Genomic DNA, 26,316 nt, shown 5'->3' on the forward strand with positions numbered 1-26,316 from the left:
CCAACCATGACCTGAGCTGAAATCAAGAGTTGGCTGCTTAATCCACTAGTCACTCAGGAGCCCCCTGGCTTTCTCTTTTCTAATGATCTTATCCTTGGTCTTCTACCGCTGCTACTTATTCCTGTGATCATCCCCTCCCCTTTTTATAATTACCAAGCACTGCAACCCTGAAAGCTGTAACTTCAAAGTTAAGCTTCCCACTGTTGATGGCCACTCTTTCACCCATTATGTCCTCTGTTACCTCCACTCTAACATTCCTCCAACTCCATCAGGACCTACAATCATTAATCCTGTGCTTTTTCACTGCCCCTCATTTTCCCATTACACTCTTTCTTAAGGAGTTTAAATTCCATGGTCAACAATTTGTCCACATTCCCTCAACTTCCTTGCTCTTCTCTCCATTTTACTCACTTGATGAACTCCCAAACATGATTAGATCCACCTCACCACCTGTGCCCATCCAGCTGATGGGTGGAAGAAAATTATATAAGCAAGTGCACTGATCTTCCACTTGCCTGACCCTTAACCTGCAGTGGAACATTTAACATTGACTGGAAGTCACACTCTATTGCCCTAGGCTTTTCACTCTTTTCATCCTTTTCTTTCCTTTTCCTTTCTTCTCACACCTCCAACTCTCTTTACCCCTGATCTTCAGGCTCCTATGATGACCTTCCTTTTTATTTCAATGAGAGAAATAGAAGTGACCCAAGGAGACCTTCTATGAGCTTCCATCATCACGCCCTCCTCCCTATGTCTGGGCCCATGCAATCTTCTCTCTTGTTAAGATGGACACACTGTTTGTATTCCTATTTCAGACCAGTCACTGTGTACTAGATCCCACCCAGTCTCATCTACTCAAGGGTATCATTCCAGCGATTCCTCTCGGTCTCCCGTCTCAAATTTTCCTGTTTTACTAGCTCATTTCCATTTGTACATATTATTATTTCTTCTTAAAAAAATACAAAAACTCTCTCTGGACTCCCATTTTCCCCTGCCAACCATGATATGATTTCTCTTCTCGCTTGACAGCCAAACCTCCTGAACAAATTGTCTATATTCAAAATCCCCAATCTAACTCCTCCCACTATTTACCAATCCCATCAGGCTCTCACCCCTACCATTTATCAGAAACAACTCTTGTTAAGGTCAGCAAAATATCTATCTAGTTAACTTCTGGACATCTTTCACATTTCAGTGAAACCCCTCTTAAACATTTTTTGACATTTCTGACTAAGTAAACCACTCTACTACATGCTAGCTATCATATTGCTTATCCTCAATGTAACTTTATATTTGCATGTGATTTCTCAATTAAAGATTCTTTTTTCCTCAATAGACTCTAAGCTCCATAAGGGCAGGGATAAGGTCTATTTTCCCATCATAACTGTATGGTCAGTGTCAGGAGGCCACCAATAAATTTTGGGAGAATTAATGCTTTATTACAATCATGCCCATTTTAAACTTGGGAAAAGGAGGCCCAGAGAAGTAAAGATACCAGCTCAAAGTCACATTGTGGATTATCAGTGGGATAGGGACTAGGATTAGTTGAACATACTGACCACCAAGCACCATGCTACTTTCTAGGGGTACATGATGAATGAGACATGCCCCACTTTTCCCAGTGTAGGCCTTATAGAGCTTCCACCATGTTTGGGCTAGAAAGGACCAGCCACGCAACCCAGTTCAATATCAAGCTCTTCTTGTGTCTACAAAGGCTTAGCTACCAGGTCAACAGAGATGCTTCAAATGCTCTGGTTCCTGCATTTAAAGTGGCCGAGAGGACCTCTTCCCCAAAAACATCTGTTTGACCATATATGGTGATAGATGTTAACCAGATTTATTATGGTAATCATTTTGAAATATACGCAAATATCAAATCATGTTGTACACCTGAAACTAATATGATGTTATATGCCAATTATGCTTCAATTTAAAAAAAAAAAAGCATTTTTTTAAAATTACATTGCAGGCTTCAGAATAAGACCCTTTGGGTGCATATCACTCATCCCTGATCTACAAATTATGAACCAGGAAGAACACTGGAAGGAGTAGGAAGGTCAACTTAAAGTACAACATTAAGGGGCGCCTGGGTGGCTCAGTCGGTTGAGCGGCCGACTTCGGCTCAGGTCATGATCTCATGGTCCGTGAGTTCGAGCCCCGCGTCGGGCTCTGTGCTGACAGCTCAGAGCCTGGAGCCTGTTTCGGATTCTGTGTCTCCCTCTCTCTGCCCCTCCCCCGTTCATGCTCTGTCTCTCTCTGTCTCAAAAAAATAAAATAAACGTTAAAAAAAAAAATTAAAAAAATAAATAAAAAAAAAGTACAACATTAAGATCCATTGTCTCTTAAAGACCAGTAACAAAGAGAGAAAAGCATTTCAGAAATGAAACTGTCAGGAAAACAGGCCTTCAGTTATACAACTTTTAAGGGACCTACTGCCTTAAAAAAAAATCTACGTACAACAGTTGGAAGACTGCATATTTTGAGACTGGCAAACTACCAGGCAGAACTATCAATAAATACAGTCCAATTTACCACTTTGTAAGGGACTATATTACTAAGGTGATCATATGACTTATTATGCACAATGGGACAGTTTGGGAATAAAAAAGAAGCACTATTAAAAATCATACGAGGACAAATGAGTATTTACTAGGACTGTTCCAGGCAATAAGTGCAGGACTGGTTACCCTCTTTAGGAACCATCTTCCACTCATTACACATGGAGAAAACCAGGTATTCATTCAGTCATGCAAATGACTCCATTAAGCAAATCAGCCAGAGCAGCCAGAATGGACAAAACACCAGTCTAGTATGGGCTCTATTTAAACAATTTTGATCCTGAATGGGCATGCTAATACTCACCATCTCCACTGAACAAAAACAGAGTTAAGAGTCACTTGCTTTATCTACTTGTTTTTCTTGCCCCTTCATACCTGATCTATAGTCAGTCTTTAGGAAGGCCATCTCTTCCCCCCTTTGAAGTTTAATCTGAATGCTTAAGAAAGAATATATACCCTTCTGTGCTAAGCAAAGTCAAACCGAATGCCATCCTTCCAATTTCCAGAGGCTTCCCATATGTGCCACATCTTTAATCAAGATGTACTCCTAGGTCATTCACTGAGTTAACATAACAAAAACAAGGTCACCAGCCACAGAACTTTATTGTAGGGGTCGATACATATATCCTTCTCAGAAATGTTTTGAGCCATTCACTTGATGGTTATGAACACATCAGGATCTAATTGGCCTATTTTTTATTTACTTGGCAAGAGAAAATCATGAATCAAGTCCAAAAGACCTGATTTAAAAAAATCTGTAAAAAAGGGAGGGCGAAACACTGCCCATCCTTCTATGTCAAGAAACATCGTACAATTCAGATGAAGAAAGCAATTCCATACAAGTCCAGCAAGGCAAGCTGGCAAGTAGAAATGAAACAATTTGTTATACAAAATGCAAAAGGAGTCTAAGATGAAATACAAAAAATAAGATTTGGGTCAAAAAAATCATTACTAAGTAAAGACCATAAGGATGTCTATTAGTTGTTTTCTTTAAGGGGAAAAGAAATTGAGCTGTTACTTTTCTATTTATTCAGAAAGAAAAATAAGGAAAGCGTTTGAAAAATACTTCTGATATTGAGTGAATTCTTTCTCACCTGCTACCTAGAATTCACAAACATCTGACTTATTCTTGCCCACCTGTAGAAATGAGGAAATAAAATCAGTATTTGACTTTTAGTACGACACTCACAACACCCGAATGAGGTCCAGAGTAATCCTAGATCGGGGGATGTCAATGTTGAGTACTTGGACTTCCACTCTTTCTCCAGGGCCCAGTCCAAGACTCCTTCTCTTCTTTGTTTTAGAAAGTTTTGCTTCTGTCACATTTCGTATGGGAATCAGCCCTGATCTCCCCACTCCTATATCTACAAAAATTCCAAACAGAGTGGCATTCTCGACTTTGCCTGTGAGAACTGTCCCAACCTGCAGGTCTTCCAAGCAGACTATGCTTCTCTTGAAATCAGGTTTATCAAAATCTACAAGGAAACGGGAAAAAAAGACAGCGTAAATAGTAGGTCCTGTACCTCCTAGACACAATATGCATTAGTAAATAAGTATTTACCACGTGTTAGTTACATGCTGGACCAGGAGTAAGCATTGAGAGGGGCCATGAAAGAAGCTGAAACCCAGGCCTGCCTTCAGGGAAAATGTACCTCAGCTGGAGAAGCAGCATTCGCATAGTAGGAACGGTCAGGAGAATTTACCTGAACACTTTTTTCTCTCCAAACTCTATCTTGCTAACATACAAACATTAGTAGTACACACAAGGACCGAGAAGAATAGAGGGTCTTGTGTTCCTTTTTATGAGGAGGTGATGGGAAAACATCTTTGTTCAATGAATACACAAGGCCAAATGACAAACACTGAGAAAAGTAAGATCTTCCCCGACAGAAGATGGGGAGTTTTCCCCCCAGTTCCTGAATTCTCAAACTGTTTACAGGTGGTAGAAAGTATGTCAACATTTGGTCAAGTGTAGATGAAATTAAAATGCTCTCCTCTCTCATTTCCCTCCATGAATTTGGGATTCAGGAATCAATTTCCATCCATTTTGAATATATTTACCCAATCAAAAACTTAATAGATTCTTGACTATCTATGGCTCAGAAACCCAGATCGGCCAGTACCTAATCTTCTTTCTCCTCCTTCAATTCAATTCATCAAACATTTATCAGCTCCTGTCCACACACTCTGCTGGGTGCTAGAGCTACAAAGATGAAGACACACAGATCTCTGCTCTCAAGTTCCTTACAGCCCTCTTTTCTTGTTCGCCCCGGTGTATGCGTACAGTGTTCGTTAACACCATTCTCCCAAAAAGTGGGTATTAAGCGTGCCAAGGAATCATGGCTCTAGTAAAAACAAAACAAGAACAACAACAGAGGTTTCGTGAGGGAGAAGGGTAGAAATAAAAGTCTAAGTGGGACTCTGGGGTTATCTGTGGATTCCATTTTCCCATGCTCTTCTTGGCCCCCTTTCCTAGGATTACTGAATGTTGATTCTAATAACAAAGAACATTCTATGCTTGGATCTCCTTTTACCAAGGCCTCATTTTCCCTCCACCCATCCCACTTCCTTTTCCTCCACAGCTGTTGGCTTGATCCTGATTACTTGTTAAAGCTATCCTTTACAGTTGTACTAACAACTGGCCACCTCTTGGTTCCCCTCCCCCAGTCCAACCATCCTGAAATCAAGTTTGTTTTTCTTTTTTTAATTTACCTTTTGCCTGTAAAATAAAAAAGCCCTCTTTAAACCTCAAATCTCATTTTCCTCATAAAAAAAGGAATATGCAAAAACAAATTTATTCTTTAGATTTTCCCCTGACACCGAAGTAGTGGATTCCAGAAGCAAGAAACCTGTTGTAATATTACACTGGGCAGCGACTGTGTCAAAGCAAAGTGAAACTGAGTCATTGATCAGGATCAGAGGTGGGATGGTCTTGAGGTCTCACAGGCATTGTTTTTATGCTTGGAAATTCTTTTTTCTTACAGAGGTTCAGCTGCCACAGATTCCCCAAGGGTTCCTGATCAGCTGCTTAGTTTAATTTTGCATGGAAAATCAGAGTCAGGAACTACTTAACATGTTCCTGAAGACAGCCTGGGCCACTGAGAAATCAGAAAATCCTCCATGTACCAGGCAAACATTAACACTTTGATGGCCAAGCCTACATAGTCAGTCTCCTGTCACCGGGCTGCTTCTGACAAACCTAATTATAGGAACTAACTAGCAACCAGAGTGTTAATACAAATAGAACTGATCACGCCACTGAGAAAATAGAAGACGGGATGGGTACAGGGAAAGAATGTGGCATCAAGGAAGGGAATATTTTTGAGAAGACGGAGAAAAGAAAAAATGTAACATTTATAAGTACTGTAATGAGGAAATATCCAACATACTAACTGCCTCTTCTCAAGGATGACTGTTTGCCTTCCCTCTTGGGGATATTTTTAGTATTAAAATAAAAGTTTTCAGACATTTTGAGAATTGTGACTTACACTAGGGCAAAGGTCAATTCCAAAGTGAGTTTAAAAGAGACTTATTTGAAATTTCACTTGTCACACTGATAAAACACGGCAGTAACTGGTAAGCTTGGTCCAGAGCCCAGGTTTTCTGCTCACTAAGGGCATGACAAGGTGAGGACCTCTACTTAGCAGTTGGTTGTTTAATTGAACCATATAATCTGAATGTTGATCTTTGCTCTTAGTCTACAATGTAACTAGGATAATGGAGCAATCAACACCAAGACAGAAAAATGAAGATGGACAAGAAAACCCAGTACAGGAGGCCTGCAGCTAGACAGAGAATAGTTCCCAGTCTTCTATATGTGGTGGTCCTAGGCATACCAGCCTCGTATCCCACCAGGTTTGAGAACTGCTGCTCTCCCTGGTATCCTGCTAAACAACAGAGAATTCACATACAAGGACATCAGGACTCCAAATGAAGGTGGATCTGTCTACTGAAATATCCACTTTGGACGGACCACCCTGGGGTCTCCTACATTTTTGTAATACATCTTACTGTGTATTTTTTCTCTAACTTAAAAAAAAAAAAGTAATTTCTGACTTACAGAAAAGTTGAGGGAATAGTATAACTCACTGGGTGAGTTTTTCTTCTTTTTAAAGTTTATTTAGGGGCGCCTGGGTGGCGCAGTCGGTTAAGCGTCCGACTTCAGCCAGGTCACGATCTCGCGGTCCGTGAGTTCGAGCCCCGCGTCGGGCGCTGGGCTGATGGCTCAGAGCCTGGAGCCTGTTTCCGATTCTGTGTCTCCCTCTCTCTCTGCCCCCTCCCCCGTTCATGCTCTGTCTCTCTCTGTCCCAAAAATAAATAAAAAAACGTTGAAAAAAAAATTTGAAGTTTATTTATTTTTTAGTAAGCTCTGTACCCAACGTGGGGCTTGAACTCCAACCCTGAGATCAGGAGTCACTTGCTTTTCCGACTGAGCCAGCCAGGCACCCCTTATTGGGTGTGTTTTTAAACTCCTTTAAACCTTTTCAAAGAAGCATGTCTAACCCCCTCAACAGAGCCTAACTCAGACTGAAAAGAGTCAAGCCCTAAACATGGTGTCATAAAACTGGTTATGATACAAGTACAGATTCATTTAAATCTGTGCTTCCTATTCAAACTTCTTTAGGAAGTAGGTCACTTGATCCCTTAATTCTTTTTCATCGGGTCATTGCTCTCAACAACTATGGCTGTTCCCTCACCATCTACCTATGCTGAAAACTGAGAGCACTTTTAATTAGAAGGAAAATCAACAGAGAGATAGTATCTTATTTGTTCAGTGTGTTCGCTGACACAGAATCCAGTAACCTGGAAGGCTGTAATTTAGGAAGAAGATTCACTTTTTAGTTTATGAACTGAATGCTTCACCTTGGACTTCTGGCTCCTACGAGATAACAGCTCACAAAAGGATTATGAAAAACGTGTGCCTCCATGCACACAGCAGCCAGTAAGTCTAGTGTGATGGAAAATAAGCATGGGATAAGGAGTGGGAAGACAGGGCTTCTAGCTTTGGCTCTGGATACTAACTACCTGCAATGACTTTGAAGAAAGGTCATTGTGCTTTAGTTTCCACACATACAGAATGGAGAATAATACCCGTTTTTGCTTATGGCAGAGGTTCGTTGTGAGGGCCACGGGAGATAACGTGAGCTATACAAGTAAAAGGTGCTGTTACTCATGTTTAATTACTTACCTGTTCGAAAGTCAAAGCTCTCAGGCTGGCTGAGACCATCTATGATGACCTGTAAGGTGTGAACTGTTGTTTGCAAACTTTCTGCAATTTTCTCTATGCCCTCCTTTTCAAGGAACGAATTTATTTTTTGCTCCATTTCAGGCTTTCCAATCTCATACAGCGTCCCTCTGATGAATGACAAAAACCTGCAGGGACAAAAAAAGCCCAACACTTATTAATAATATTACTTATTTTCCAAATATTACTTATTTTTCAAAGAGGTCACCCTAAAATTCATTCATCTCAGATTCATGTACCATTAATCAACCAATCAATCAGTCTTGATTGAATATCTGTTATGTGTCCCGTGCTATGATGAATGATCTTGGGAAAAAAAAAAGAGGAGGCGATAAATTTAAGTTCTTGTGCTGTTTCCCAATGAAGCACCTGCTCAAAATCAGGATCAGAAACACTTTACAGCATAATGTTCATTAGAGTTTAGTGTCATATATATTTTCTAAGTAAGGATACCTCAGTTTACCTCATGTTTCCTAAATTTGAGTTAGGAACACTTATTTGAATTTAAATTTGCTAACAGGCAAACAAGAACTGATGCTATCAAAATCCAGCAAAATATCCAGAAAGAACTGCCAGCTTTTGACAAATGAATTATTCTTTTCATATGCCATATCACTGCTTTTTACTTTTGTGGCCCCAGGATGGCAGTGTTACCTGTGCAGGTATACTGTCAGCCTACAAATTCTCAAATCTCATCGCCAGTCAAGCTTCACACGGAATAGATTATATCAAGTATATTAAGTATTGAGTCCACAGAAAAAATATGGGAGGAGATATCAAAAAGAAAAAATAACTTTCTTACAAAATGGAAGGGGTAGAGGCAAGTAAAATCTCAATTACATCATCTTAAAATGAATATTATCTTCATATGCTGTATAAATTGTAGTTGCAATATTTACAAAATAAAAATACCTGCCTTTCTCAATTTCCCTTTGCTATGTTTAGCATTCCCTTATTTGCTGTCTCTCAATTACTTAGCTTCCGAGTTCAGTAATAATTAAGAAAAAAGCAAAGGGTTAAGGAATTACCCCCTTCAGTTTCATCTGAATATTGGGCCATAGCTAACTTTCTTGACAGTTCTTGGCTGGGTATTTTTCAACATCATTAAGTTCCATTTCCTATGATTAATGGCACTTTAAAAATGTCAACACAGTAATCAGACAGATAGTGATACTAATGCCCTCAAATCCTTTCCTCTAAGGATGTCTCTGGAACACAAGAAGGGAAAAATAAAACTGTTGGAGGCTTGTCTATAATCAGAATTGGGATGTATCCCATTTGGCAGGGTGCTGCATTATCGCAAAAGGAATGCTTGTCATTTCCAGTCTCGTTCTGCATTGTTGTGTTCAACCAGAAAAGCCTCTTCAGTGATCATGTGGTACTGATCATCTGGCACCTGGTGGAGAAAGCTCTCTCATCTCTCACTGAGGGCATCTCTTTGGGCCCAAATGTGCCATCTTTCTATATTCCCATGGCTATATTTTTGTTGAAAAACAGATAGATTCCCCAAAATCCAACTAATTCTCTAGAGAGTAGATCTTGGTGAATGGTCTAATGAAAGACCAAGGAATTGGTGCTTGGTCGCTGTCTAAGCTGGTGGCCAGTAAGAACTACACTATAAGTGTGTGTGTCCATGGCTTCTCCAGCCCACCAGAGAGGTAGCCAGTATCTGCTGGTGCTGTTGGACAGGCAGTAGCATGTAAGGGCCCTGGTGACAGGGAACAGCTGCTGAAGCTGACTGACGGGACAGCTGACCTACAACAACTTCTGCCCACAGCCAACTTTTGTGCACAACTTTCTAAATGATGAATATGCCCTGCTGAGCAGGCTTCCCCGGTATTTATCCTCTTGGCTTGATGGGTCTGTAACTAGTTATTTAGTAGAACATCTTTCAAATCCTCAAGATTCTGGCTTATAATCACCATTAAGATGCCAAAGCATATTCATGGGCTGTAAATCTATAACTTTGAATGGCATTTTATAATTAATAAAAGTAACTAAATGGCAGAAAATTTCCAAAGCACTGTACAAGTCTTGGCCTCAATAACAAAAACACTGGCTTAGGAGGCTGCTTGGAGTCTTAAGGTTGTGTGTGTGTGCATGTGTGTGTGTACATGCGCGTGCCCATGCGCGTGAGACTAAACTGCTTCCAAAGCCACTTCCATATAAAGAATTCTGTTTATAGTGGTTGCAGATGTAAGAAGAAAATTGGTCTGTTTAACCTGGGTGCATATTTCATATATCATTTTCATTATCACACCAGAAGCCCGAGGGCATTGGTAACTGAAATCAATAAAAAAGTACCAAATTGTGCTCCTGGCTAATGTTTTGTATTGATCAATCCTATTTTTAAATGACTATGGAACAAAGTCAAATGCTACTTTATTTTGACAACTTTCTTAAAGTTACAACAGGGTTGATGAAAAAGGAAAAATAGCAAACAAAAGGGGGACTGTAAAATGAACTGGGAATATAGCATTCGGACTGATTGCTCCCCTCCTGGATTTCAAATACATTCAACTGTAAATGATAGGAAACAATGTTTTACAGTTGGTAATCATTCAATAAATATGTGTTCTTTAAATAGCCTAAGAAAATTTTATTCTACATATTCTGAATTTTCACCCTGGAGTTGAATGTGGTAAGTAACATGTAATACAAAGTTTCATTTTAGAACTGGATAGGCTAAGTAATACTCAATACAAAGTACTTTCTGACTCAAAAATACCATATAAAAACACACTGCCTTTTATGAAGCTTGGAACACAGAAAGGAGGTGAACGTGTACTAACAAGTAAGTGCCAGGAATTACGCAAGTGCTCGATCGATGTGCTCATTTAATCCTGACAATAATCCTAAAGGCTAGGTGTCCTATCACACAGAAAAGGAAAACTAAGGTTCAGGGAAGTTAAATAATTTGCCCAAGGCCACACAGCCATTTTCACTGACTGGAGTTTCATGCCATACACATCAGCGTGTATCTGTTTATAACTGCAGTCATGTCAAAATAAGGGATATATATAAAACACAATACTTCTGGTAACATTTCACCAACATGATTTAATGGCAGATTAGTTTTACACATGAGACAGCTAATACTGATAAATCCCACACAGAAATTATTACATACATGCATTTATGTAGACAATTCTCTCAAACGTGAATGAGTTATTAAAGTCACAGTGTCATTTTCTCCACTGTCTCTGGAAGGCTTTTCAGTTTGCTAAGGACTGCCGTCAGAGCTGCTGTTTTTATTTAATATGAAATTTCATCCATCTTACTTAAGTAAGAAAGTAGCATAAATGCAACAAATAAGCACATCATGTTCTTTTAGCGCACATCTGCACAAAGTTAAAACACAGACCTTGCAGCAGAGATGATGCTTGTTTTTCAAGCAGAATGCTTATATAACCTAAAATCGCTGATATTTGCAACAGAAACTTGTTACATACTCAAGGGTTTTCCTCTCACAGAGTTAATCTTTGCAAGATTTTCCCCCAAAGAATAAGAAATTCTTGAGACTCGTAAGACTTCAGATATATCCGTTCAGTTTGGGAGCCAGGGACTGGCGTTGTGGCATTAAAGCACCACGGCATTCCACGGAGCACAGGAGAACCATGGTGATGCAAGTCGGTTGCTTTAAAAACAACTTGCTCTTAGCAACAGGCTCCTAGCCTGTGTGTGGGCCCAACACACAGGCTTCGCAATTTTGCAAAGAGCCAGGCTGCAAGGGCTGAGGGCCTGAAGTCGTCTGTCCACTCTCAACATTTCCAAGAGACTTTAGTACTGGTTTATTTTTATCCATTCGTTTCACTCAGTTGCAATTTTATCAGTAAACAAAACATAAAATGCAAGAGCATGGTCATTTTGTAAGTGAGTAGGTACAGACAAAGCAGGTCGTGATTTGTAATTCAGGGAGATGTTCAGTGATTTAAAAGGAGAGCTTGTACTCTAGGAGAAAGCCCGACATTCTAACTATGATTGTAGAGTAAGTGGTGGGACACAAATGAAAGTTCAGAAATAACTTTTTATGCCAATACCACAGGTTCTATGTGTATTTTCAAATGTACTGCTCTTAATATTAAAGACCAACTATAAGTTCCACTGTGGCAGAAAAGAAAGACCCGGGACTCCTTTCACACTACCTACAGGAGCTGCATCTACACAGGTGGGCACACAGCAGTACACGTTTAATTCAGCTTGGAGGGAGGGTGCCAGCTTTACCGCATATGCTGTGCCAGCAGCCATGTCAAAGGGGCAGCAATGTGAGTTGCGCCTTAATCATCAATTGTCTAACCTCTGTGTTAAACTGAGACACTGAACTGGGCCAAAATCCTTAAAACTCTTTGCTGGTGCAATATCCATGAGTAATGGTAAATTCAAGTACAGTGCGTTTAGGGAGAGGCCCACAGAATCTACTATATTGAAGAAGCTGGTAGGTAACTGAAGATAACCCTTCAGTGGCTTTTCTTAGCATGTGATCAACCAGAGAAACTTACCGCAAGCAATTTTTTCACAAGAACTTACAGCCAACTGCCTTCTGAGGCCTGCAGATAAACTTTTAAAAAATGTAACCCTTTCAAGAAAGGATACAGGAATTGCTCTGAAAGCCCTTACGGACTTTTATCTAAGAGTAGAGTTTAAATGGTATGGGGCTATCCAGGCGGCAGCCAGGGGCATCTTCGGCGGCACTGGCTTGGTATCAGTTGGTGTGTCTTTGGAGCACCTCTTGCATCTGAATAAACCCTGCATCTGAACACCCCCCTGCATCTATGAGTGGCAGAAATAAAAACAAAAAACAAGAGCAATTGAAAACGAGCTGTCATAGACTAAGAAGCAGTTTGTCTTCCAAAAGACTTGGTTTAGAAGCATCACACTATTACCTGCTTCTAACTTCTGAAGAACTTCAAATGTTTCCTTCTTTTTCAAAGATCTGGTATACATGCATAGAAACTGGACATGGCATGCACACTGCATTAACTGTAGAGAACATATCCTTAGAAAGCTGTTTTATTTTATTTTAGCAATTTAGTAGAGGGAATTAGCTTTATAAAAAAATGCCAGTGTGCTTACACAGTTGCATCAAACAAAACATCTACGATCAGTGAAATAATAACCAATGCCACAAAGAATAAGTAGTATTGATTTTTATGTGGCTTTTCCTATTTCAGAACCACTTGCTAGGTTATGGTATACTGTGTGATGATAATATAATTAAAATGTAATTTTAAAAACATATATACATATACAACCAAATGGGTATGAGTAGATAAAAATGGGAAGGCATCATGCACTGAAATGATGTAATCACATAATTTCTAAAATCTGTTTTAGGAGCTGCCTTAGAAATAAACTTATAAGTGACAAAGAGAAATTAGTTTTCTTACATTTTTTAAAACAACAACACCTCCTCTCCAATAAAAAGAACCAGAGAAAACCCCAACAATCCTATATTACTCAGCTTGATCATCCTCTTTCCATGGAGTCTGGTTGCTTTAAACACACACACACACACACACACACACACACACACACACACACAGCTCTTCAAAGGAATGTGACAAAATGCTAAAGCATTTTGAAGCATCTGAAAAATAATTTAGAGAAGCATATTCAGCTTTTTTCACCAAGTATTTATTTACTGTGGAAGAAGACTATGAAAGATGGTGACAGAGCCTCTGCCTCGAATGAGCTTACTAAGTCTAATTTTAAGCAAAGACAATATGTCAGAATAAATAATCTTCCACTTCCACCTGGTCTTCTAGAAGCAGGAAGTAGGATTTTACCTGCAGATAAACACACTTTGAAAGTGCTCAATGAAGATGATTTCATTGAACTCTCTCAAAAATTTATTGTGGATATAGATTTGCAGACAAGAGAATCAAAACTCTGATAGATTAAGTGATGTGCCCCAAGTCACACATCGGAGACTGCAAGGATGTAGGTAAGGAAAAAGCTCTCATATATCACCTCTTCATTAACACTCCTTAACCCTTTACTTTGGGGAATATTCAATGCAGACAGAAGATTTAGATCACGGCTAAACTTTGGCACCCAAGGACCACTGCCTGGGAACAATTTATTATTATTTTTTTTTCAAACCAAATTCAAAAGGAAAAAGTTTGGCTCTTTTTGAGTTACTCAGTAAAAGTTGGACAAAATTAAGTTAGTGGTTTCAAAGGCTGTACACTCTCTACAGCTCAAAAACACTGTGTTTAGAATTCATATAATTTAATTTACTGGCTGTAAAGCCATAATGTGGATTAGTGCCTGTGAATATTTGAAAGAAGAGAGCAAATAAAGTAGTCCTCAAAAACATACAGGCTAGTGATGGCAGAGCTGAAATTAAATAGCTCCGGCACTACTAGGGGATAAAGCTCAGGTATTAGGGTAAGGCCTTTCCTCCTTGAGAAAACAGCCTTTTTACTATGAATTTGGTACTGCCAAAGAATCCTCCTTTCAAGGAATTTGAAAATGCTAAACATCTGTCATTTCCATAAAACCTTTAGCTGTCCTCTGAATGGGCAGAGTCATTTTTATTCCATTTAGAGAGTGTGCAATTGAGGTGAAAGTAATTTGCTTCTGGTCCCACAGAGAGTTAGAAGACAGGCTAAAGTTAAAATCCATAGTGAGACTGGGGACAGGAAAGGGAGGAGGGAGACAGTGGGAGACTAGATCGATACCCTACTGAATGTCAGGCTCCAGACTGAGTGATCTAAGCCTGAAGAAGAGGAGAGAAGGAGAGGGCCAATACTTTGGAGATGAGAGAGACTGAAGCAAACGCAATGTTGTGGCTGGCTGGCAAGTCCCTGCCACTCCTCCTCCACTGGGTGCTAACAGGCTGATCCAACAACGCAGCACAGAAACCACAGCATTTTCTTTAGTCCCAAGACCCAGCGTTAATGTTAATTAGCAATGTTAAATGACCCAAATTATCGCCAGATCACATGGCAGAACAATTTCTTCCTGGGAGACCAATGTTTATAAACCACATCCCCCTTTTCTTTTATAAAAGGCTCAGCTTGACAGCCCCTCCTCAATCACAACAAAAATAACAGCAATAAGGGGCAACTGGCTGGCTCAGCTGTAAGAGCATGTGCCTCTTGATCTTGGGGTCATGGGTTCGAGCCCCACGTTGGGTTGTAGGGATTACCTAAATAAATAAATACATAAACTTAGAGAAAACAGCAGTAATAATTACAGCAACAACAATAGCTTCCTCTGCCCCAGGTGCTAAGAATTCTAGATATATTAACTCATGTAATCCCATGAGACAGGTACTATGCTTTTCCTCACTGAACAGACAAGGACACTGAGGTACGGGGAGATTAAATCACTTTCCCAGATCAAACAGGCATGGTGTGAACCCAGGTAGTCTGGTACTGTACCGCTTCCAGACAGAGCTAGGGGACAGTCAGGTACTGTCTCAGATTCCTCAAGTTCCCAGTTCCCTCCACCAGCCTTGCCTGAAACTTGGAGGCAGGGTGTGTCAGGACAGCGAGCAGGGCATGAGACATGACGGTCCCTTCCTAAGAGCCCACAGCCTGGTCATCTGCTTGTCAAATGGGCAGATGCTCTTTGACCGGCTCTTTTGTGAAGGCCCTTTCAAAAATGTGATAAATGTTACTTCCTGGGAATTACGATCTGATGTTTGGGGGTTTTAACTATCAAAAAGAAGAAAAAAGAAACGAAAACCTAAAATCACTTTTATAACCTGCCCACTTACCTTTATAGTTTAGGCTTGGCCACCCTCTTATGATGCTGTGTATCTTTCTGAAGAGGCAGTCACAGCTCCACAGGAACTAACATAGGGTAACCGGCTGGGTAACACACATGCTAACACATCACTTGTCACAAGTCAGCAACGATTCTGTCTTAATTTTCACGTCCCAAAGCTGCCAACTCTTGTGAGGCAAGTCCAGAAAAATGCACCTTTCAAATGTGCAAATAATTTCTTACATCTGTTTACCTAATCTTCACTTTTTTTTTTTCACAGCATTTATTTGTCGTTGGGTTTCTTTTCAGGCAAGTTTCCCCACAAAGAGACATGTTTTTATCATTGCAGAAGTGAGCTGGCATGTGAACGCAGAAGCAAGCTGCGGTGAAGTTTAGATGTGAGGAGGTGTGTGAGTGTGTGAGCTCAGGAAAGTTACAAATCACCTCAAGTCCTGCGCCTTCTGGGTGGCTCACAAAGTTAAGTGTGTCACATCTGTAAACCTCACTGCTCTAATGCTGCTGTTTGTTGTTCTGTTTCATTTTAAATAACAATCTAAACTCCCTGCACTACAGCTGCTCGTTAGCCAAAAGCTTAGCTCTTGCTGGGCAGAGAGCTAAGTTTGGGAAGAATGTGATGAAGCCTCTGAAAATCATTCCAAAAGAGCAGTTCTGAGATGCTAAATCCTTGAATAGGAATGGGAAAGAAACCGAGTCTAAGATGTGCTCACTCGTTAAAGGTCTTCAGTATGGGCCACTTGTCACTGTCTGGGTTGACTTACTATAGCTCCGTGCCAGGGACAAGGAAGGACCTCTACGGGGCCTCCCCAAACCCTAGTCCCCAACTGTTTTTGGGCCAGAAACACTCATTGGGATCCATGTATCCATTTATCTCATCACAGAATCCTGTGTATCTGTTGGCTTAATTCTACTTTTGTTTTTACCCCCTAGCTTTATTAAGACATAATTGACATAAAACACTATACAAGTTTAAGGTATACAACCAGTTGACTTGACACATAACTGCAAAATGATTACCATCATGGCAACTCCATCAGGTCACATAATCACCATTTCTTTCTTGTTTTTTTTCTTAGGTATTTACTTCTTTTTTAGAGAGAGAGAGTGTGTGCAAGCAGGGGACAGAGAGGGAGAGAGAGAGAATCTTAAGCAGGCTCCATGATTAACACAGAGCCCAGTGTAGGGCTCGATTCCACAACCCTGGGATCATGACCTGAGCCGAAATCAAGAGCTGGACAACTCAACCAACTGAGCCACCCAGGAGCCCCTTACCATTTCTTTTTTTGTGGTGAGAACATTTGAGATCTACTCACTTACCAACTTTCAAGTACATAATACAGTACTGTTAGGTATAATCACCGTGTGTATATTAGATCTTCAGGACCTATTCATAACTGAAAGTCTGTACCCTTTTACCAACTGTTGGTCTTAAAAACCTGACACAGGTTTTTAGTAAATTAAGAATACACATCACTGGGCTTTTGTATAGAAGATATCCTCGCCCTCCCCAAGTAAATATTTTGTCAAGTTACATGATCACTCTTGTCCCTGACCTGGATTTTAAATGGATAGTCGTCTACTCTCTGAAAACATACTTTCAGCATTGATTGTAAGGGCCAGAAACAGGTGCTTCGGCAGTAATAAAGGAAATGATAGTGCTAGTACGGCACAGTACAGCCACTGACACAAATCATTCCTTGATACACATTTGCCTAGTCCATCAGAATGGTGCTGCGTGTGTGTTCCTGCTATGCAGGCTACTAACCACCTCCAGAAACTACTCTTTTAAAATGTCTCCCTAATGGCCAAAATGGAAATGACAATTAAATACCAGCCAATACTTTATCAACATGAGTGCCACGTGACAGTCTTGACATTAAATTTCCTGGAATTTTTTTCAAGCTAAATTCAGAAGATCACAACTTTCAAGGTTAACTATCTGCAGTGAATCAAATTCTCAATGCAGGACATTCTTTGGGCCAGTGCCAGGTCTCATGGTGACATGTACAAATCAGCATAATGCGCAGCATAAAGCTCTACCTCCTAATACCTTATTCAAGAAAAAGGAGAAATCAGATACTTGTCTTTGGCTCTCTTGACCAACCAAAATGGTAAGGCAAAAAAGAAGAGGCATGGGGTTGTGGCAACCCCTAAATAGGTTGTTTCTGGACTTCATTCTACTCATGGTACGGCAGCAATTTTCCTCATGACCCATATCACCAACACAATGAAATCACTCACACATGAGGACAGCGTGACAATTTCTGGTTGATGACAGAAAATGGTAAGTAATCTTCTTTCACAGTCTGTCTTCTTTTCTAGTCTGTAAAATCTAGGAAGGCTCTGGACACAATGCTCTGTGAAGGCATGGGATTCAACTTGGGGAGGTCTGAAAACGCCTTCAATCCATAAGGGACTCTGAAATGTCACTCAACTTGTGGGATAGGCAATTGCAGAAAGGATGCTCTAGATGTTCTATCAATAATTTGGCTTACGCAACTACATTGACCTCAGCCACTTTAGATGAGAGAAAAAATACCTGGAGTGAAGTAAAGCTAGACATTTCATTCGTTTCATTTTTAGCCAAAATAGGATAAAACTTACAAATAACTGTAACACAGGGCAATAATTAGTAAGTGGCCTTTGTGAAGTACAGAAGTTGTATACAGGAGAAAGAGCTCATTTCCAGAGAGGAGTATCTTTCTAAGATTTCATACAGGAGGTGACATTTGGGCTAGGTCTTTAAGAATTTCAACCAGTAGAATGTGGAAAAGAGATGTTTAAAACGTTGGAGACAAGAAAATATAGCTCAGGTCAGGTTTGGGGAATAGCTAATAGTTCAATACAAATAATAAACATTCATTGAGTATCTCCCTCATTATCAGGCACTTTAGAAACATCATCTTGTTGACTTCAGAGCAATCTTATGAGGTTGGTGTATTATTATTCCCACTTTTTAAGGTACACAGAGTCTCAGATAGGTGAAGCAATCTGCCTAAACTAACAGAACTCAGCTTACAGAACCAAGATATGAACCAGATCTATGACACTTCAAACCCTAAGCTTTTAACTAGCTCCAAATCCTGATCTCTTAACTGGGTTACAATTAAAAAGCTGGTTTGGAACCTGATTTAAGTGGAACCATATATTTAAATATAATCATACATACATCCATAACGATCATTCAGATTAAGGATATCATATCCTTAAAAATGGTATGTGTTTAGCACAGAAAAGTACCAAGATGTGTATATGTGTTTCCTAAGGAAAGGAAAAAGAAATGAGTAGCTGGAATATGCTGGATTTGACTGTTATTCTCTATCATCACATGGCTGAAATTAGACTCTGCCTTTCCTCTGGAGAAAACATTACCTCCTCCATTAAAGGAAACTTGGCCTATTTATTTTATTAAGGGATCTGTAGGAAATGAATTCTTCACATAGAGTCTGCAGGATTTTATGCTGCTCTGCTGCAGATATATTTCCTGAATATTGCATTAAAAGAATTCCCTTCCGTTATGTTTTTCAGAATGAGGGCATGTGCATTTCAAAAGAAGCAACTTGATAGTGACCGAATTTGGTATCTTCTCATGTTAGGAGAGGAACAGGGTGTAGAGCAGGAATAGCATATTCATCCCAGAAATGTACCCACCTCTACTAGAAGATATTTTTAAGTAACAGAGAGAGAGTAAGGAATAATGCAAGGCTTTTGGGAAATGTCAATGAAAAAAGCACAGAGAATCCCTATTACAGATTTAAGTGGAACAGGGGATTAAGAAACCTACTATTGCTACAGATCGATCTTCCTTCAGTAATCCTTTGAAGCCATTCTGTTCTAAATCTCTTTTACTTGTTTCAGGGCCTTTTTCACATTTACTCCATTAAATCCTACTTCACTGAAAGATTCAAAAATACCTTTGAATCCCTTTCCTTAGATGTCTTCATATCTTCACTCATCCTAATCCATACTTCCCTAAGCTACTGCTCCATCTGGTGATTCTGTTCCTCTCCCCACCCTCACTCCTCACAGGCTGCTAAGGACTCTTGACCTCTCCACCTTGTATAGTTGTCTCACCTCTAAAGGTAGGGGTTAGGGATGGGCAGTGAGCTAAATGAATAAGGCATTTTAGCTTTATAAAATTTTATGACTGATTCTGGTATCTTTCATGTCTCTACTACTTACTCTTCTTGTTGTGGCCACAGATGTATTATCGCTGCAGTCTCTTCACTCTACGCTCCCTAAAAGCTAAAAGCAGCAACCACCTTTTATCTTACCTCTTCCTGGACTTCCATCACATGGCTCCTTCTTTTCATTGCCAAACTTCTCAGAAGAATTACCTGCTTCTAATTCTTACTGCTTGCTTTTCCCCAGTCTCTTACACACTGGCTTCTTTCCCTGACACTCTACTAAAGTTAATTTCTCATCTAATGACCCCCTGACTGTTACATCCTTAAACCACTTACCCATTCTGCCATATGTGGCACCATCAACTTACTGACCTAGTTTCATGATGTTTGTTTTCATATTCTATCTTCTCTGATTTCTCTCCCTCCTCTGGCCCTCTAAATGTAGATATTCTTCAAGTGTTTGACCTTAGCCACCTTCTCCTCTTATTCTACATGCTTCCTTGGATGAGTGCCTCCACTCACATGACTCCTTATCTTTTGCCTCTCCACTGATAATTCCAATCCTATGTGTCATCATGTCTAGTCCAGGCCCTTTTCCTAAACTCTAGCTCTACCTTTCCTTTTGCTTGCAAGAGAGGTTCTCATGAATATTTTAGCAACTCAAACTCAATGTATCTAAAGCTGAAATTTGTATCCTCCTTTCTCCCTCTCTTTATATCTCTTACCTCCCATCCGCCCTCACCAGCCCCGCACAAAAACAACAAATACAAAGGCTTGGTCCTCCTCTCTTGTTGCATAATGAATGTTAATGGCACTACTTCTTTCCACTAACCGAGGCTCGTATTCACAGAATTATTCATTCATTAAACATATACCTTCTGAGTGCCTGCTGTATTCCAGGGTACTGTTCTGCAATCTTGGAATACGTTCAAAGATTCCTGCTCTCAGGGAGACTGATCGTATACAACCAGCATAATACATAAGCTGTAAAGTATGATAAAGGTGATAAATGCTGTAGGAAAAAGAGAAAGAACAGAGTAACGGGGCTCAGAATTACCAGGCTTATGGGTAAGGGCTTCCAGATTTAAGTAGGGTAGTCAGGGTCAGTCTTGTTGATAAGGTGGCATGTGAGCAAAGTCTTGGTGAGGCAAAGGAGGTAAAGTAGTTAGCTGTGCAGATATCTGGAGGAAAAGTGTTCCAGGAAGAGGGTCGACCAGTGTAAAGGTCCTAATGTGGGAGCAGGCTTGGCATGTTCAAGGAATAGCAAGGAGACCAGCATGGCTAGAGTAGAACAGGCAAGGGAGGGAAAAATAGGAAACTGGTCAAAAAGGCATTGGAAGGCATAGGGACTTGGCCTTAATTCTGAGTGAAACTGAGAGCAGGGTTTTATGCTGAAGAGTGACACACTCTGATTTACATGTTAAATGAATCTAGTTGTCTGTCGTGCTTAGACTATCCAGATGCTCAGTGGTAGAAGCAGAGAAACCTGTTAGACTAAATGCAGTAATCCAGGTGGAGATGATGGTGACTGAGACAAAGATGACAGTACCAGAGTTGATGAAAAGTGGTCAGACCTTGGGTATATTTTAAAAGGACAACCAATGGGGAGCCTGGATGGCTTGGTTGGTTAAGCGTCCAAGTCTTGATCTCAGCTCAGGTCTTGAACTCAGGGTCACGAGTTCAAGCCCCGCGTTGGGCTCCACACTGGGCGTGGAGTCTGCTTAAAAAAAAAAAATAAAAAATTTTTAAAAATAATAAAAGGACAGCCAATACTGTTGTCTGACAGACTGGATGAAGGGTATAAAAGACAGTAACTGGATATGAATGGCAAAAATAACATGAACACCAGAGACACTGGAGGAGGAAGTGGAAACTGTTAATGGAGGAAACGAGGAAAAGAGCAGTTGAAGAACTAACCAAACTTTGGTCACCCCTGTGGTTGTTTCTTCCTTTCTCATGGCTTTAAGGACCTGCATAAATACATGGGTCTTAAATTAATATCCTCAGCCCAGTCCGCTCTTCCAAACTCCAGATTCGTGCATCCAACTCCCTGCTTGATGCCTCAAACCGGACATGCTTTAAACCCAGTTCCTGGTCTTTCCCCCAAACCTGGCTCCAACCATGGTCTTCCTCATCTCAGATAGAGCAGTTCATCCTCTCAGTTTCTCAATCCAAATGGCCTCAAGTCATCTTGCCCTTACAAGACAATCCCCTTGGGCAATGACCTCTCAGTCCGGTGAACACCTTTGTGCTTCACAAAGGGCATTGACTGCCGACCTCTGTTATGATTAGTTGTGAGTAAGTTTTATTCTACTTTGGTAGGTTCCCTGGAAGCATGAAGTGCCTCCATTCATTTTCATATTCTTCAGGCCCTACCACAATGCTCTGTACATTCCAAACAATAAATAAAATCATCAATACAATTCATAGAGTAAAAAACCAAAACCACAAAGAATATGAAAAAAGTATAGGAAATACTGTATTGATCTTAGAGATCAGTTATATTAAGAGAATACCAATTTGCATAAAAGCAAAAAGAAGCTAAACATCCATATTTCAAAACAAAATAGCATTGTAAGGAGATAAAAAAGGTAAACAAACTAGAAAACACACAACAAATCACATCAATATTTAACAGAGAATCCCTACATGTAAATAAAACTGGTAAAATAAAACTTTTAAAGAGTAATATAAATAATAAAAATAGCTTAAAAATAGACTTTTTAAAGAACCACTAAATGACTAAGTTAGGTTAAAAAGTATCACGATTTCTAAATATTATGTGAGAAAGAATACCATAAATACAGAAGTAAAAAGACTTAACAGCTTCATATCTTGGTGTATTTCTGGGAGTGACATTATGGTAGGGGGATATGAAAGCCAATTATTACATTCCTACTGGTTTTCTGATGTAACTAAAAATGAACTTTACTGCAGTTGAACTTACTTTTACAGAACAGAGGTCAAACCAATGATGACCTATCCATAAGCTTTATGAGCTTTCCTTCCCTGGGAAGATCCTTGTGTAACACTATATGAAAGTATGAGCTACGTATGTTCAGTGACGTCTATACTAAGTATGCTTGAAAGCCAGAAATGACTATCATCGTTCCAAGGTGGATAATGGGGATGGTAAGCTTAATCAGATAAATTACTAGTTCCGCTGCCAGATTTTAAAGGTCCGGAGTTGAACTTCATGTAGAAAACAACTTCCCATGAAATAGTCTACAAGTATCCTCCTTCTGAGAGACAAGGTTACTCCCAAAGGAAGCATAGAGACGGGTAGGGCTGGTAGGGCTTTTATGCTCCACATGCAGACAGTGGCCCATGTGAGAAGTGGCAGAAAAGTCCTGCTTAAAAGGAGAAATTCAAGATTTCTCCAGCTTCAACACTGCTGGTGGCATTACAAATTGGTATGTTACTTGGCAACGTATATCAAGAGCCACATAAACTCTCAAACCCTTTGGCAGAGTAATTCCACTTCTAGGAATCCATCCATCATGAGGAACCACTGCTATTACCAAATTATACTTCAATCATGTGATGGAATATTACCCAGCTTTTTAAAAAGAGAGATAGGCAGAAATAAAATAAAAAATTGTGCTTATGTTAGAAGGCAAGCTGAAAAATTTATAAACTATATTAGAACTATATTAGGAAAATGAACAAAAATATACATTATTAAAAAGACACTGAGTTGCATATAACAAAATGCTGACTTAGTACCCATGAAGATGTCAGCTGTTGCAAGAAGTGTATACAATCATGTGCAGTACACATGCATCTTCTCAAACAACAAACACTTAAAACACAATTACTATGAGACCACACTTTCTTTTAATATCAAAAAAATGAGAACCATGTTCTAAGACTGAGAACAGGACAAGGAAGTCCACTCTCACCACTCCTATTCAACACAGTCCTAAAGGTCCCAGCCATTGCAATGCGCAAGAAAAGGAAAAAGCATTAAGATTAAAAAAGAGGAAGTAAAGCTTCCATCTATTTGCTAGTAACATAATTGTTTATGTAGGAAAACTTAAAGAACCTACAAACACCTACTAGAACTAGTATGTGAACTTATTAGCAAGGCTGCAGGATACATAGTTGCTATGAAAAATTAATTGTATTTTTACATATTAGCAAAAATTAGCAACAAATTCAAAAAATTCCATTTATAAGTTGGAAAACATAAAATACATGCAAGATAAGACCTGTACAGTGGAAATTTTAAAACACTGCTGCGAGAAATGAAAGACCAAAATAAGTGAAAAGATGTGATAAATTCATGGTGAAAAGACTCAGTATTATGAAGACATCAACTATTCCTAAATTCACCTACAGACTCCATGTAATCCCAATCATAACTCAATCATTTCTAATGAAACTTGATAAGCTCACTATAAAATGTACAGGAAAATACAAATCATCTATGATATTCAGAGTAGTATTTAAAAAAAATTAGATAGAGGACTAACACTCTTGGACTTCAAAACTTAGCATAAAGCTATAGAGACCAAGATAGTATGGTACTGACCAACAGATTAATGAAACAAGAAGAGAGCCAGAAAGAGAACCACACTTACACAGTCACTTGGTTTGCAACAAAGCCACCAAAGCAACGGGTAAAAAACAAAGTTGTGTTGTTGTTTTTCAAACTTGGTGCCAAAAAAACTGAATGTTCGTAATGGACAAAAGAGAATGAACCTTGATCCTTACTTCAAATCATACATGAATTGTTATTTCAGATGCATCACAGACCTAAAAGCTTTTGGAAGAAAACACTGAAAAATGTTTTGAGGTAGCAAAAGTTTCTCAGACGGGACGCAGAAAGCAATAACTATAAAAGGAAAATATCAATATATTAGACATCATCGAAATTTAAAACTTCTGCTCATCAACAGACACCAATAAGAAAATAAAGAGGTAAACGACAACCCAGGACAAAACATATATTCACAAAAGACTAATACCCAGAATACATTTAAAAAATTCCCACAACCCAATAATAAAAAGGTAAACAACTCAATTAGAAAATGGTTAAATGATATGAACAGTTTCCAAAAGAAGGTACGTCAATGGCTAATAAGCCCACAAGAAAGTGCTCAATGTCATCAGAGAAATGCAAATCAAAACCACAAAGAGATTCTACCACACACATAAGAGAATGGCTAAAATGAAAAAGACTAACATCAAATGATGATAACGGTGCACAGTAACCAGAACTCTTATATATTGTTAATGGGAGTGCAAAATGGCATTGGCTACAAGTTTCTAAGAATACTAAAACATTCACCTACCTTATGGAGCCAGAAAATCCTCTCCTAAGTATTTTTCCAAGAAAAATGGAAGCAAATGTCAACAACAAAAACTGTATAAGAATATTCATAGCAGCTTTACTCATAATAGCCCAAAATTGGAAATAGTAAAGGTATTTCAATAAGGAGAATAAACTGTGGTACATTCATACGATGAAATATTAGCAATAAAGAGAAACAGGCCACTCAAACTTGTTACAACATGGATAAAAATCTCTAAACTTCAGGCGAAAGAAGGCTTACACAAGAGTACAATTGTATGGCACCATTTATAAGAAGTTCTAGAAGAGGCAAAGTAACCTTTGGCAGAAAAAGTCAGAACATGCAGTTAGCTCCAGGAGGCTAGGACAGGGATTGTCCAGGATGGGGAAAGGTTTTAGGATGATGGCAAGGGTTTTTTTTGTTTATTTGTTTGTTTTATCTCAAGAGGAGTTTGGGTTATACACATGTAAGTATTTGCCAAAACTCAGCTAATATACACTTAAAGTTTAATCGTAGGTGAATTTTACCTCAAAGGAAAAAATGTTGTTAATAATCAGAATTCTGGTTAATGATATGCATACTGAAGTATTAGTTGAAAGTATACTGATGTCTGCAATTTTCTTTGAAAATACATAAAATAAGAAGGACTGAGGAACAAATAGATGGACAGGTAAGTGGAAAAACAGGCATAATAAAATGTTAATGATAAAATCTAGGTGTGGGTATACAGGAATTCACTGTAAACTTTGTTTTTTCAATTTTATGCTTAAGTTTTTCCATAACAAAATGCTGGGGGAAAAACAGGTACCACTGTTTTGATGTTGACAGAATATTATTTTTCACTTCTTTTTTCCCCTATTTTCTAAGTTCTGTATCATGTGCTATATAATCTATAATTTCAAACATCTTTTAAAAAAGAAAACAATTTCCATTTACTAAAATAATCAAATATAAATTTTCTCAAAACAAGTTAAAAATCTCACTTCAGATTCAATGAACGTTAAAATACTCACTATCTTAAAACCTACTGTTATTTAACTCACTAAAAGCCTTAAACTATTTAGTGATGTAGCGAGACAGTTTCTGCACTAATTAAAAATTTTTAAACTAATTCAATGTGGTGCTAATTTTTTTTTCTTTTAATGCCTAGCATTAAATCTTTCCATGTACTCAAAAACCTCTGCCATATCATTCTGTGGAATGTATGCTCATTAAAAGTACATCATTTCTTAGACTTTGTAATAACCTAGCTGGGCAATACTTACTAGAAATCTGAGAGTTGGCTGTTTACTTCCAAAAGGGCTTTATCTTTAGATAAGCACAAGCTTTAAGCCAGGTGCTAGTCATTTGTGTCT

General features: G+C 39.1%; 1 protein-coding gene across 3 annotated transcripts in view; it reads right to left on the bottom strand.

Annotated features, from left to right (window-relative positions):
* Positions 1-3,142: 3,142 nt before the first annotated feature.
* Positions 3,143-26,316, bottom strand: part of SRBD1 (S1 RNA binding domain 1) — a 197,987-nt gene continuing 174,813 nt past the window's right edge. For all 3 annotated transcript variants that reach the window (XM_047852771.1, XM_047852772.1, XM_047852770.1), the window contains exons 20-21: positions 7,747-7,931; positions 3,143-4,033 (exon numbers count right to left, since the gene is read on the bottom strand). In XM_047852771.1, the coding sequence (XP_047708727.1) occupies positions 3,744-4,033; positions 7,747-7,931 (475 nt within the window). In that variant the 3' untranslated portion in view covers positions 3,143-3,743. The remainder of the gene's footprint in view (positions 4,034-7,746; positions 7,932-26,316) is intronic.

This window comes from Prionailurus viverrinus, chromosome A3, assembly GCF_022837055.1.
Source record: "Prionailurus viverrinus isolate Anna chromosome A3, UM_Priviv_1.0, whole genome shotgun sequence".
Classification (NCBI taxonomy): domain Eukaryota; kingdom Metazoa; phylum Chordata; class Mammalia; order Carnivora; family Felidae; genus Prionailurus; species Prionailurus viverrinus.